This window comes from Orbicella franksi, chromosome 8, assembly GCF_964199315.1.
Source record: "Orbicella franksi chromosome 8, jaOrbFran1.1, whole genome shotgun sequence".
In the NCBI taxonomy this organism is placed as follows: Eukaryota; Metazoa; Cnidaria; class Anthozoa; order Scleractinia; family Merulinidae; genus Orbicella; species Orbicella franksi.
In genome coordinates, this window is record NC_138152.1 from 15281382 (window position 1) to 15296971 (window position 15590).

The 15590-nt window shown below is 38.0% G+C and overlaps 1 protein-coding gene and 1 pseudogene across 2 annotated transcripts; one reads left to right on the top strand and one right to left on the bottom strand.

Moving 5' to 3' along the window:
* Positions 1-456: 456 nt before the first annotated feature.
* LOC145494799 (uncharacterized) lies at positions 457-2208 on the top strand. The gene has a single exon (XM_081474371.1). The coding sequence runs from the start codon at positions 538-540 to the stop codon at positions 1480-1482; it is 945 nt and encodes a 314-aa protein (XP_081330497.1). The 5' UTR covers positions 457-537; the 3' UTR covers positions 1483-2208.
* Positions 2209-7471: 5263 nt separating this feature from the next.
* On the bottom strand, positions 7472-11309 carry LOC145495699 (uncharacterized; annotated as a pseudogene). The gene is made up of 3 exons (XR_014050461.1): positions 11171-11309; positions 7965-11063; positions 7472-7916 (listed from the first exon to the last, which is right to left on the bottom strand). The product of XR_014050461.1 is annotated as an uncharacterized LOC145495699 (transcript).
* Positions 11310-15590: the final 4281 nt, after the last annotated feature.

The following is a 15590-nucleotide window of genomic DNA, read 5'->3' on the forward strand; positions in this document are numbered from 1 at the left end:
CCACTGCTGAACAAAAACTACTCGGTAAAGAACAGCTCAGTGTTTGTCGATGTAGCAAATAAAATATCGAGAACAACAAATTGCAGAGGATGTTTTGTCATGTTGTATTGTATTGAACTGTCTCTCTCTTCCAGAACGTACAGATTATTATAACTAATAATATACATGAAAAAATTACTCGATTCTGATTGGCTGAGAGCAGTGCAGTTCAAGTGTGACACCAGTGCAAAAAAGTGTAACACCAGTGTGAATTACACATTATGATTGGCTGAAAGACAATAGGAAATTTTCAAAGCCAATGATATTACGTAAAATGATAACGAATACGTTTTTTCTCGTTCAATTTGAAATTAATTAGCATTTGTGAGTTTTTCAAAAAGCTGAAATTGCGCTCGCCGAAGCGGCTCGTGCAATTTCAGCTTTTTGAAAAACTCACTAGTGCAAATTAATTCCAAATGGGGGATTGGGCCGAGCATGGGTAGAGTATAGACGTGTTTTTGCTAGCTCCGCTCAAAATTCGTATATGGAGGCCTCTACATGGCAGAAAAAGGAGAAAAGTTCAGACGAAAAACTCATGTAGAGAGAACTGGGCCAACTTGGAGAAGTGTATCCAACTCGTCGGAAGAAGAATCCCTTTCACCGTTGGAGAAGAAAGCCAAAGTCAAGTTGCACATGTCTGACACGGTGCAATCGAGCGAAGAAGACGAAACCGCCGCTGCCGTGGAGTTGGCTAATTCTGTAATGCCGAAGCTAGACCTTGTTCTGCAGAAGTTAGACAACATGGAAAAGAAATTGGACATCCTTGAGGGTTTTGTGAAAGTGGTCGATGGAAAGGTTAACAAGTTACAGGATAAAGCTGAGCAGTTTGAAAGCTTCAGCAGGGACGCCACAACAAAACTGAAGGTGTTAGATGAAGGAATGTCGTTCGCAAATACAGAGATAGAAAATTTAAAGAAGAAAGTAAAGCTTCTGGAACAAACTATCCAAGAAAATACAGTAAACACCGAAAACAAATTCAAGGGAAAGATCGAGGCCTTAAGAAACGAGAAGTTGTATATGGAGGTGTATCAAAGACGGGAAAACCTTCGCTTCTACGGCATTGCTGAATCTTTCCACCTCTCAGAAGAAAATGTCAAAGAGGTGTTAATTGGCTTTATACAGAAGGAACTTAACATCAGCGAGGCGGATTCTTTTGAGTATCAACGAGTGCACCGCATTGGCAAGCGCGACCCATCGCAAGAAAAACCAAGACCAATAATCGCACGTTTTTTGCGATACTCCGACAGAGAGCGAGTCATGTCAAGTGCAAGAAAGCTGAAAGGAACTGGTTTCGGAATATCGCCAGACCTTCCGAAAGAAATTGTGGACCGCAGAAAGGAATTAATGCCTAAGTTCAAAAAAGCAAAAGAAGACGGAAAATCGGCGTTCTTCAAAAGATCAGAGCCGGACAAACTTTTTATTGAGGGTATACGAATCTTCTAATTTCTTTGGAACATAAACTCTCTATCTAGGTATTCATAACATGTAAGCCTCATTCACACTTGTTCTTAAAAATGGAGCTGCATGCGTGTCATCTAGTTAGCGCAATGCGTGCAAGACCTATTCCATTAGTAGCGCAATTAACAGCTTTTATCGCTGGCTACTGTTTTACATACATGTTCAATTGTAGTTGTAGGTGTTATAAATGTTTTTCTTTTGTTTCTTTTTCCTTTTCAATATTAATTAGTTTTACCTTTTTCTTGTTCAAGAGACATGCAAATTTTTTCATTAGCTCATCTACTAAAGATTACTATCTCATTCTCTGCAACTGCTCGCCTTTTCACTTAAATATGTCCTTAAAAAGTTACAAAACTTAATTTAAATTTTGGTATCCTATCCTTAAATGTTCGGGGGATAAGATCTTTTGATAAACGAAAAGCACTTTTTCATTGGTGTATGAAGGATAAAGCTGATATAATTTTTCTACAAGAGACCTACAGCACATCCGAGGTGGAAAACACCTGGAAATCCCAGTGGAGAGGAGACTTGTTTTTTTGTCATGGTTCTGAACACAGCAGAGGTGTCTTAACACTAGTCAAAGAAGGGCTTGACTGTAAATTTGAGGTATGTAAACAAGATAATCTAGGTCGGTATATCATTCTAAAAGGTCTTGTTCAAGGTCAATCTTTTTTATTTTTGAATATCTATGCGCCAAATAAGACCGACGAACAATGCATCTTTTACGACGAAATACAGAACGAATTCGACAAATTGGAAATTGACACTGATTGCAAAATAATAATAGGTGGTGACTTTAATGTTATCCGCGACCCAGATTTGGATGGATCGGGAGGATCTCCAAAATTGAAAGAATCGTCCAAAAAGATAGAAAATCTATGTTTTTCTCTTGACCTAATAGACATCTGGAGAATCAGAAACCCAAAATTAAAACGTTTCTCCTGGAGACAGAAAACTCCAATGATTCAACGGCGGTTAGATTATTGGTTGATATCAAATAATATACAGGAAGAGGTTGATAAGGTCGATATTATCCCTGCTATTAGATCTGACCATTCCGCCATTACGTTGTACATTAATGGTATAGAGAACTCAACCTATGGACCGTCTTTTTGGAAATTCAATGCAAGTTTGTCAGAAGATAAAGAATATGTAGACCTAATTAGAAACAAACTCGGTGAATGGGTAGACGAAAGTAGAGAAATCGAAGACCCGCGGGTTACCTGGGATTATTTAAAATATAAAATACGCTATGAAACGATTGGTTATAGTAAGAAGAAAGCAAAAGAGAGAAGGTCAGAGCTGGTAAATTTGGAAATTAGACTAAAAGAGTGTCAGCGAAAATGTGACGAACACCCAAGTGCTGAAAATCTCTGCGATTTAGAAGTTCTCAAATCAGAATACGAACGCCATTATGATTATATAACACAAGGAGCAATCATAAGATCTCGGGTGACTTGGTATGAAGAGGGCGAAAAGAATAGCAAGTATTTTTTAAATTTAGAAAGTGCTAAAAAGAAAAAGACATGTATACGGAAATTATCCGTGGATAATGATTCATATATAACAGACCCAAAAGAAATAATGAAAGAGATTCATGATTTCTATGAAAAACTCTATGATAGAGACTCGTATAATTTAGGTGAGAATTCAATTGATCGTTTCCTTAATGAAGTGGATACTAAAAAATTGTCTGATGAAGAGAAAATGACTTTAGATAAACAACTTACTAGATCCGAACTGTACGAAGCATTGAAGACATTTCCGAAAAACAAAACACCTGGAAGTGACGGTTTAACTGTGGAATTTTACTTGGCGTTCTGGCACGTGGTTGCAAAGTATCTCGAAAAGTCTCTAAACTTCTCTCACCAACACGGGCAACTATCAACTTCGCAAAAGCAGGCAATGATTACCCTATTGGAGAAAAAAGATAAAGATAGACGATTTATAAAGAACTGGCGACCTATCTCACTGATCAACGTAGATGTTAAAATTGCATCCAAAGCGTTTGCTAGAAGGCTGGAGCCGATCCTGCCAGAACTTATTCACCATAATCAAAATGGTTTTATCAAAGGAAGGTCTACATTTGATGCAGTTAGAACAATCGATGATTTACTTGAATTGGCAAAACTCACAAATACAACAGGTATTCTAATGGCAATTGACTTTGAAAAGGCATTTGATTCTCTGGACCATACATATCTATTTAAAGTATTGGAAAAATTCAATTTTGGACCGTATTTTTTACAATGGGTAAAAACATTTTATACAAACATATCCAGCTGTATCTTAAATAACGGCTTTACTACAGATCTTTTCTGTATCCATCGTGGTGTACGACAAGGTGACCCTCTATCACCTTTATTATTCATCTTAGCTTTGGAAGTTCTCGCATGTCAAATCAGGCAGGATAAAACCATACAAGGAATAATGGTCAAAAACGTGGAGATCAAACTCACGCTTTTTGCAGATGACATGACTTGTTTTCTAAAAGACATAAATGCATATTCGCGACTTTGTACAACTTTAAAGGTTTTTTCATTGCATTCTGGTCTCCGAATTAACGACGATAAAACAGAAGTTTTTGGTATCGGCCCACATAAACTAGTACAAAATGACTTTACTCACAAAGTGCGAAAATCATTCAAGATATTAGGTACCGTTTTCGACTATCACAAACCATCACGAGACAAAGCAAACTTCGACTCAATATTCAAATCTATTAAAAAAACACTGAGTATGTGGAAGTGGAGGGGTCTTACCCTGATTGGTAAGATTCAAATAGTTAAGACCTTCATTATTCCAAAATTTTTGAGTAAAGCGACTGCAATCTCAATATCAAACGATCTTGTCAAGGAGATAAACAGACTGATTTTCGGTTTCATTTGGAAAGGTAACGATAAAATTAAACGGACCGCGCTTATCAATGATATTGAAAATGGAGGACTAAAAATGCTTGATATTGAATCCATGATATCGGCTCAAAGAGTGATGATCTTAAAAAAGTATCTAGGAGAGAGCAACAGCACTTGGAAAACTATTTTAGATGATTTCTTTTTTGGAAATATAGGTGGAAAACTCATCCTGTTCTGTGATTTTGAAACTAGTAAACTACCGGTTCATCTTCCAATATTCTACAAAGAGTGTCTAGAGGCATTTCGTAATTTAAAGAAATCCAAGGTAGCCACCTATGAGGATGTTGTAGACCAAATTATTTGGAATAATAGGAATATTGTGATACACGGAAAATCTCTTTTTGAAAAACATTTGTTTACTAAAGGAATTGTTAAAATTGGTGACTTGTTATCCGATACGGGTAAATTTCTTGAAAGCCCTAAAGTGTTGGAAGCGAATCTATCTCCAATCCAGTACTTCAAATTAATAGGAATTGTAGATGCCATACCAAAAGAATGGAGATTAATTATCAAAGAATCACATATTCAACATCAGCAATTATATCCTCAACAGCATTTGGATACAGTGTATATTTATATCGACGAAACCAAATCGGATCTGTTAAAAGCCTCTTCAAAACTTTTGTATAAAGGATTTAAAACAAAGAAACAAACTCCTCCAACCGCCAAAAGGAAGTTGAAGGACAAATATCCAGAGGTTATAGAAGACTGGAAAAAAATTTATTCTTTACCTTTCACTGTCACACTTGAAACAAAAATTAGAGAGTTCCAATATAAATTATTAAACGATATAATTTTCACAAATGAGAGGTTATTCCGTTTTAAAATGATTGAATCACCAATGTGCACCTTTTGTTTGAAAGAGGTCGAGTCCCTCGAACATTTGCTCTTTTATTGTGATACAACAAAAGACTTCTGGCGGGCTTTTTCTTCTTGGCTTTCAAACCAGAATGTATCTTTGGACACCTTGACATTTGAAAATATATTGTTTGGAGTGTTCAACAACAACGAAGACTTTATTATCCTGAATCACTTGATACTGCTAGGAAAGTTTTTTATTTATAAATGTAAATTAAATAAAATCAAACCAACATTAACAATATTTTTAGCAAAGACAAAAACCGTTTATTACATTGAAAAAAAAATAGCTACCAAAAATAACCAACTTTATAAACATTACAAAAAGTGGGAAAAACTAATGCCATCTCTTAATAATAGTTGAGCTTAATTTGTAATTTCTCCTTCTCAGCATGTCACTAACTTACTTTCTTTTTTTTTTTTTTTCTGTATTTGGGTAGCTGCACTATTGTAAACAACGCATTGTATATTCTTTAGGTATAATTAGGCTACGATTAGTAATTATAATTTGTTGTATGTAATCTATTGTAGTTATGACGTATTGTAAGTATTGTAACTAGTGTTATGTCTTGTGTTGTATTGTATGTATTATAACCCAAAATGTTGAAAAAAAAATAAAAATTACAAAAAAAAAAAAAAAAAAAATTAATTCCAAATTGAACTCGAAACCGTCTGATTACCTATACAAACACCATGAAGTTGTAACAGCTTTTTCACTTAAAAAAAAAAAAAAAAAACTGTTCGAATGTTGTTGTTTATAGCGGTCAACGCGCTTCGCTACGCCAAGTTAGTTGACAGGCATGCCACTTCAACTAAAAGAAACAAATATATCAACCAGACATAGAGGCCCAAAAATCCCAACTGGATGGAGGCAGACCAGTTGAATATTCACAAGCATCATCGACTAGGGCTCTATCGAGAAACAACTCCAGCTAAGTGTTCGGATTGGGACTTGAACCTGCGACCTCAGGATTTCAATTTCGGCGCGCTAACCACTCGGCTACGCTTCCTCCTCCTCACTTTTGAAAACGAGCATTGCCAGCAAACGTTCAGCTGTGCCATAGGGTCTCCTATAAGTGTCACAATCCTCCGTAGGAAAAAAGATGGCGACTGGTAAATTTACCCATAGTCAGTTTTAGCACACAAAAACTTTAACAACGCTCTCAAAAACGAACAGAAAAGTTCTAACATCTTCAAACTTAGCATACACTATGCCGTTAGCACCTGGACAAATACTGCAAAAATATGGCTTTCCTTGTACTTTGTGGGCTGTGTAAGGTTCGCATGGTGCTCTCGTAAAATGTACAGCCGCCATCTTTATTCCTGCAGAGGATTGGTGGCGTGGTTTAAATTACTTGCGTGGTTTGCGATGCACGTAAATTTATGGTGCAAAGCTATTATGAAACAAGCAAGTTCCGTCCGGCAAATTAATAAATCACCTGTACTCGAGTAGTCTGAACTAGTTTAGACAAAAGACTATGTGCCCTGTTAAACCATGTGGAAAGAAACGAGTATACGCATGTTTTTGACGTAGGAGACTGAATTAAGAAATCAGAAACTGATGTAGATTGTTTACAGCCCCATATTTTTCGTTTTGATTGAAAAGTTCGACCGCCACTATCTTGGTTTATTACGATGGACGAGATCTGGGTAGAATATAGCTTGTCCCTACCACGGGGAAGGGTACTCTCCCCAGGTTTCCCTCGCCAAGAACAAAAGAATAGCAACAAAACAATATTAATTGGGGCAATGGACCACTTTAGCCCCGCAGAAAAATAAGGGACCGTCCCGTGATTTAACTAACGGCGAACAACTAGCAGGAATGAATAAGTGGGGATAACTTGTACATTCCTTCCCGACATCGCTACTTAAAGATGATTATTTTACAGTCCGTACTGCGCATTCTCGAGAGTTTGTTTGCGTTTTTTGTTTTACTTCGTGTAAGATATCACAAAAAGTAAACATTTCGCAACTACTTACATGAAGTAAATTCAAAGTGTCAAACAACCGCCATTATGGATGCGAAGCGGAGGAAGCTTTATGCTTCGTTCTTTCTTATATCACCTGATGAAACAACTTCACAGCTGTCAAAAAGCAAAGAAGCTGCTGGAAAATAATTTGAAAGGTTAAAGATGAAGTGTGTGGTTCGTAACGAATAACATCGATTCGCATTCGATCGAGTGAGCCGTTATAATGTTTATAAACATCAGGGCGCTGTGACTGCACAATACGGACTGGAAATCATCTTTAAAATATTTATGTAGCGAGCCTTCACTCATTGCAGTCATTTGCATTGTTTTTTTGTTTTGTTTTTGTCTTTTTTCGTTTCTTGCGTATTCGGAGCTGATACCAGTTATTTTTGTTTATTGATTGATTGATTGATTGATTGATTTACTCATTTCTCTTTCGTGGTTCTTGCTTTGTTTAACTATATACACTTTTTTTATATAATCATTCTAATATTTGATGTTCCGGGATTTTCCGGGATGTTTCATATTCCGGCTTTTATCGATGGTCCTTTTAAAGGGATAACATAATTTATTGCTTGCATATTGACAAAAAGCGAACAAAAGTATCATATCAAACTCTTTCCTCAATGCGGCGGACATTTGTTTTTCTCGGCTCCAGGCGGCCGCGGCCGCTAACCTCAGGTAATGCGCATGCTCCCCGGTGCAATTTTTCAAAATGGCGGACAGGCCAAAGAGAGAGATAAAAGAACCAAAGCGATTCTGCAACGAATACTCAGCATACACCCCCGTTAAAAAGGTCAATACACGGAAAAAAGATACAAAACTGTATGATATTGAAATCCCGGAGGTTGACTAACCCAACAAGAGATTGAAAATTCACTATATTGGCTACAGCACTCGCTTCGATGAGTGGAAACCCTTCGGGGACGATGAAGGATCTGAATATTTTCCGTTCGTTCGTAAAGAAAACCTGTTCATTCCATCGGAAAAATCACTTCGGGATAGAACAAAATCATTTCATTGTCAACTGTTTCGTGAAATAAAGAAAAGGCTTTGGTCTGGGGTGCGAGAGGACCCTGAAATAAACATAGACCTCAACGTTAACCAGGATGTTTTTATGGAAGGTCTTGGGAGTACTTTGCCCGCCATTCATCATAGAGGGAAGATGGTTTACCGATTGTAGTCCATTCCAGGAACTATTAAGTATTGGCTGGGACGAAGAAGTCCAATCACAGAATACAAGATCATTGGGGAGCAATATGTTAAATCAGAAATTGAAAACAGCTACTTTATTACATTTCAGTTTGTAAGAAATGATGGTAACTGGAACAACTACCATGCAAAGAGATGAAATAATCTATTGTACTTAACTGTAAATGTTAACATCACAGCCAAAAATATGAAAATGGCAATTTATAATCAAAAGTTCCAGTTTTGACAAATAGAATCAAGTTATCAGACATGAAAGGTGATATTACCCTGACTGTTTTGTTTTGTAACATGGGTGCAGGCATTAGATTAATTGTAGTTAATTTGAAGTTGGCATCTGGACACCCATTTACCACTTTCCTTCACAAGATGTGCACAGAAAACCGGAGCTGTACGATGTTTACGTGGTGATGTGCATGTCTTGATGTTGTGGCCCTCGTTTGAACAGCTACTGCATTCATAAGTGTTCTTGACTCTTTCATATCCTGCTGCTTCCAGGAACTGAATCCTGTTTTTCTTCAGAAACAGTTGTTTGAGAGCATCGACCCCTTTGTGATTTGTGGATCTGAAGAAATCTTTAGAGGCTCTATCATTGTATTTTTCCAAGTCTTGTTGTGTGTAATATGCAATGTTCTGATAAAGTGACAGAAATTCAGGGACATGGCAATGTAGAGCGTGCATGTAGGGAGTGACATCTTTTGCTTGGTACACTTTGAGGAAGAGCTCAAACCATGCTTTGATAGCTCCTTGCACTGAGTTCAACAATACTATCCTCAGATGTAAAATCTAGTTTCAAATCACCAATTATGTCCATAAATTTTGTCCAGATCACTTGTATATCTTTGTTTTGACTGCATTGAGGAAGAAGCATAGGAATATTTATATTCTGAAAGAGTTTCAATTTGTCTGGTCCAGTAAGATCTCTATATTCCAGCTTTTTACTCTCCTTGTTGATTCTAAAGTTAAAAGAGACTCCAATACTTTTGATAAATTTTTCATAACTTGCCATGTGTTTATACTTATCTCTAGGGAATCCATCAGAGAACATGTTTTTTTTTCTCAATAGCATCACTTCTTCTCAACTCTCTTATGAGCAATTCAATCAAAACATCTGAAATCCTCAGAAAGAGATGTAATGTGTCTATTATTACATGATCCATGGGTACAAAATCAAATAATGGTTTTGCTTTACAGTTGAATTTATTTCCTGTCGAAAACTTGGCTATTTCCTCAATAGTTCTAGCACCAAATGTGGGGTCATTAATTGACCACTTTTTGCTCGTGTCCCCCGTTGCTGCCTGGGACACTTGCACCACACACAAGCATAATCCTCATTTGCCCTGCCTAGACCACAGATCAGTGCTAAAAATTTCCAGTCTCCACCTAAAAAGTATTCAAGTTTATAGGTGCAGTTATTTGCACTTATTTCCTGTAAGTTTGACATTTCCATTCGAAGGTCTGCTAGGTTATCTTCTAGATTATCGTATGTCTCTGTAGTTTTTATAACGGCAAGTATGTAATTCCCTTCTCACCCATCGCCACCTCCTTTTCATTCAGAATGGTAAAAGTAAAGTTAACAACTGTAAGCCTCTTTCCGATATTTGTTCCATCACCACTAAGCTTGATCTTAATAGTTTCTCCATCTTTGATTTCTCCATTTTGCTGAAGCCTCACAATATGCTCTTGCAATCTTTCTGCAAATCCTTACTGAACACCCTCAGCATCCCCTGGAGTTGGTCTCAAGGCCCATTTGCTGTTTATTTCATTGATTCGCTTCTTGATGGAATAGGTATTGGGGACACCATTGGCTTTCATGGAAATTTCATGCCAGGCCTCGTTTGAAATATTGAACTTATCTTTTAGATAGAGCCACATATTTATATTATCAAGGTCATCATTAGTAAATTCCTTTGGATCAGACTCTGTCAATGTCAGTTCTCCCTCTCCAACAAGATTAAAAGTTTCATACTGATTAGTATCAGTGTTAAGCACTTCAATTTTGGTGGCAATAAAATTGTAGAGCGCAAGAAAGGACAGTGTACTTTGGCACTCCTCCTTCAAAAGGTTTTTTATTCTCTTCTGGTGGTGCTTAGAATAATCATTAAAACTTCTTTTTAGCAGGGCCTCTACCTTTACCATTGCCATTCTTGATCACCTTTTTGGCTAATTGCACAAACTTTTTCTGTAGAAGACCCCTTTCTTCTCAGCTGTCTCAAGAGCTTGTCGGGCTTTTTCATCAACTCGCAATCGCTTTGCCTCCTCCTGTACTAGTGATTTTTCTAATGCTCTTTTCTCTCCCCTTAACCGGTTGTTCTCATTTTTAAGCTGATGCACATCAACCTCGTTAAAATACACCTTAAATTGATACCGAGGACCTGTTTCCAACTTGTTAAGAAGTGCATTTAATTGCCTTCCCCCACATTTACTAGCTCTCTTGACTGCTTTCTGGAGACAGAATATTTTCTTCCTGAAGACTTCTAAAATGCGGTTATTGATTATTACACCGCGTATACCTGATCGCTCAAACACTTTGTTTACAACAGCCGAGAGGACCGACTGATGGTTTTCTCCGTCTTCTTCTTTACGTTCCTTTGACACTGTATAGATTAGTAAACTGCAACGAAAATTTATCGGACGGAGTTTAGAAAAAAAAAACCCACAAACTAGCCTGAAAAGTGTATTTATTCCCACTCTTACGGAGAACAACTTTACAAATCTTACTTGTTGATCTCGTACGTAAAGACGGCAGATTAATCCCCGAAGCACTTTCTGAGCTTCCCGATTCCTTTCCTACTGCTTTCACGCTTATAAAACTGGACAAAAGCAAAAGGAGGAAGATATAGCTGTTTTGAAAGGCCATTTGACGAGGTCAAATCTGCTTTTTGTTCGACACTTTACACATCAAAACAAAGGAAATTTGTTCCACTTTTTGATTTTGGCGGTATATTTTCAATTTGCGCCTGCGTAAAAGAGATATAGCCCAAGACTCCTTGCTCGGTCGTGTTTTGATCATGTACGCCCAGGAGTCATAATCGGGGACGGAGACCGTAAGTCTTGGGATCCGCGCGCACCTATGATATGGGACAATTTTTCTATTTTTAGAACAAATTGCGCCATCCTGACGTCATATATCCGCGTGGATCCACGCACATGTCGGGGGCTCTCGTGTGGATGCTGTCACGTTGCGTGATCAAATGGTGAGAGTTGCGAGATTCTCTTGCGTATTTTTCACCATGATGGCAGGGAATAAGGCAGGGAATACGAACCAGGGCGCTTATATGTAGTTTTATGCTCTGAGCTAACGAAAAAGGTGGGTTTTTCAGGGTCGAAAACAAGACTTCAATCTCGCGCTGGGAATGAATAATAAGATCTGCTCGCGCTTGTTGTAAGCTTACGCGTATGTTTTTGCGTTTGTTCGTTTCTCAGACAATGGTTAATCATAACCAAAACCTCTTTTGATGGTTTCTTATTGTTTCTGCTTGTTTGGTGAGTTTGCAAAAGTTTTTGAAAGGAAAGTCTTACGCGTACAATTAGCTCATTTGCATTGTGCAGTTTCGCGCACTTTCAAGTCCGAGTCGGCGTTTTCAATTGTCAACAAATCTTGACAAAGATTTCTTTCGTTATCTTTCGTGCTGAGATGCTGCAACAAATTTCACGAACGCAAAAAAGGCTACTAATATCATGTGTGTTTCTGCAACATAAGCATGGTGAAGTTTTACACTACGAAAATGAAAATAGACAAGGAGTTTTGATAACTCGATCAACGAAATCGAAATCGTTATTCGAAGTTGATTAAACAAAGCGTCATTGTAACTTTGCTGATTATTTCTGCTTTATTGACATATTTCCAGCTTAGCTTTTAATATGTTCTCAAACATTTATCAATCTTAAACATATTTAAAAACTATAAAGTTATTGTTTGAGTTCGATGTACGCTTTCACACGAAAGTGCGGCGAGGCGGAAGTCCAATTTGTCATGTTTACTGACTGTACAAAACACGCATCGCAACAGAGAATTTACTGGATTTTTACACAAATAAAACTGAGCAGTATCTACGGACGTAAAGTTATTGGGCCTTGATGAAACATCAAGCGTTGCTTACAATTCACGCGAAACTCAAACTAGCAATTATTTTGTTTTACTTTTCGGTCGCGATAGACTGGCAAATTCCTCGCAAGCGTGTGGTAAGAGGAGCTAGGAAACCATGAAGTCCTGAAGCTCTGCTATATCTAAATATATCCAGCTAGTTTTTTGCTGTGTAATGGAAAAGCTGTTAATCTTCAACATATGCGAAATTTAAAGTGGGGTAATGTACCGATCAAATTGCCACTTTGAGGATTATTGTAGAGCAATCAATCGAGTGGTCATCCCCCCTGTACTTGCTATTCGTGGATTTTGGGGTAATGTACAGCTCATGTAAAGTCCGAACACAACTTGGTCAGCGATATATATAAGCTTAAAGAGGAACATACCTAAATTCGACACGGTCCTACTTCACTCAAACTGGAGCAGCTTACGACGAAAATACTTAATTAAGCAAAATTCCAACAGACGTAAACGCGTTGAGTTGTGGGTCAAAACATGAAAAATTTGGGGAACTTCGGACGCCATTTCCCCCGCGGGACATCCGCAGAAATCCTCGCAGCATGTACGCGCGTGTGCCGCAGGCGATGGCGCAATTTGTTCTAAAAATAGAATTATTGTCCCATATCATGGAGACAACCCCAATACTTGAAATGGCGCACGCTTACGGTCTCCGTCCCCGATTATGGCTCCTGGTACGCCTTGTTAATTTTGAAGGAACCGCTCGGGGAAAAGGTGAAAATGACAAGGGGAAAACTTTCTTTTAACGTAAGAAAATATACAAAATGGAAAGCCATAATATTATAGTTTAATATTTCAGTGGTACATTGAGTACTTTTTATACAGAGAATCAGCACGATGATATAACGTTCGAAAATCGCCCTCGATTTGAGTGGGGCGTTGAAGTGGGCGTGGTCTCAAAATTCAATTAGAGACTATTTGTACCCCGTGAGTTTTGATATGTGATTTAGAGACATGCGCTGAACCGTGAAACCCTCTCTTCACTGTGAAAGAACATTTTGATTCGATTTTGACATGTCGATTGTGTAGCCACCAATCAGATGCGAAATAAAACCGCAAAGAAAGCAAACAAACTGACGGTGTCTACTTCAGTTACGAAACCACAATTCGATCGTTTCTCCTTCCCAAAAATTGCTGTTACCCTGCAGTTTTATAACAGGTTTTATTAGTAGTCATTGCTAATGAAACCTGTTCTCTTTGAGCAAGCAGGCTGGAAATTCGAGCGACTTTACATGACGTGTGGCTTAAACCTGCACGCGCGAACTTACAGCCTAAAGGCCTGTCCAAACAGGAAATGTTTGGCGACCAAACACCATCAAACCTTGATTTTCCTGAGTTAAAATTTAAAGATTACCGTATTGTGTGCCAGAATTATGTGTTTCAGTAGATAAAACGATATGTTTAGTAAAAAAGAAGTTACCAATGAGAGTACCCGGGAGAAAGAAAAATATTCAAGGATTTAATTTGGCGGAAATGCAGTAGGGAGAGAGTTTGGAAAGCGCCTGCGACAAGCGCAATCTAATTTATGTACGTTGCACGTTTTCTAACGACTTCGAAAAATTTAAAGACAAGACCGGCACCACTGAGATACGATATCCTTTCATAACGCAGTCGTGTTATCGCAGTCGTGTCTCATCTTCAAAGCACTGAATTTGGCCGTGTACGTGTTGAAAAAGAAAAATTCTCGAGCTCGCTACAGCAGACAATTCTTCCGTGCCAGCTCCTCCGATCAAAAGAGCAACACTTGTGCTGAACCAATTTCAGGCTCTCGATTTTTCGCGCCGTTTCGATGTGGAGGAATTTTCTTCCTCCTCCCCCACCCCTCCCCTTTATACGCCTGCTACGCAGGCTATCAAAAGAACAACAAGAACAACTTGTTTATAGCGCCTAACCACATACAGGCAAATATAATTCCTTGCTTTTGCCACACAGAAATTTTGATGTTTCTGAAAGCCAATTTCTCCTCGAACATTATACCCAAAGAGCCAAAAATTTCACCACGTACTAAGTTTCACAAGCTCTTTAAGTTTTTCTGGTAAAATCGTGTCTAGCAAAGTCGTATGTTAATGAGGACAAATGTAAACAATGACGTCAGCAAAGATTCGCCTATAGCGTCAGCGCAGTTGTGGCGGTGCATGACATGAAGCTAAGATCGCGTTTATCGAAAAATATACACTTATCTCGTGATGTTTAGCCATTTTACGAGCTAAAATATTAGGAAAAGTGCTTGTGTAAATGTTCTTTTTTCGTTCTGTTCTGATAATCAGTTGTTTAGATGTTTACACTATTTTCCGACCGCCATATTGGAGGACTATAAGGAGGTCCTCCAACATAGCGGCTCCGTTCTAGGCACTATAATTTTGCGCGGAACATTCCGACGAATATCTCAACTTTGGGACAACGCAAACCTTAAACTTGGCCTGTCTTCTTTATTTATCGTCTATACTATCACAATTTCTTGACTTTATCCACTGAACGGTGTTTGATTTTATGTTTTAATGCGTGACAATGCACACACTCTATACATAAAACCTCTCTACACTCAACTTCTGAAGGGAACATAATTCTGACAATCAGCTTTGCTGTCGTAGAAACGTTCGGTGTTACCGGTTACTAACTTCAGAGTGCTCAAGAAAAGTTATGGAAATAACATTTTGTATCACGCGGCGCTCGAACAAACTCTAAATGACTAAATGAGACAAACGATGTAGTCTACAGTGTACTATACCTTGAGATCATCCATCTTTCTTCTTTGGTTGGCCAGGTTAGGGAAACTCGAAACAAATTCCAACATCTTTAAAAATGCCTTCTTCAAGTGTCGAAGCATGTTTCAGCTTTTCCATAAGTATCTAGCAAGTGAAGAGGTGCTTTTTCACAGCTTTAAAGCGAGTGTTTCACGATTCGGCGAATGTCCCTATTATTATTTTTTTTATTATTTTTTTTTTCTTGGTATCAATTAAATGTTGTTATTCTTGTCGTTATTTATTCGACTGTGCACGAGTTTTTGCCCCAGGCCCAATAATTCATCGTTTATGA

Bases quoted from the DNA above. Each gene is read 5' to 3' on its own strand.
- LOC145494799 (XM_081474371.1), top strand. From the start codon at position 538: ATGGCAGAAAAAGGAGAAAAGTTCAGACGAAAAACTCATGTAGAGAGA.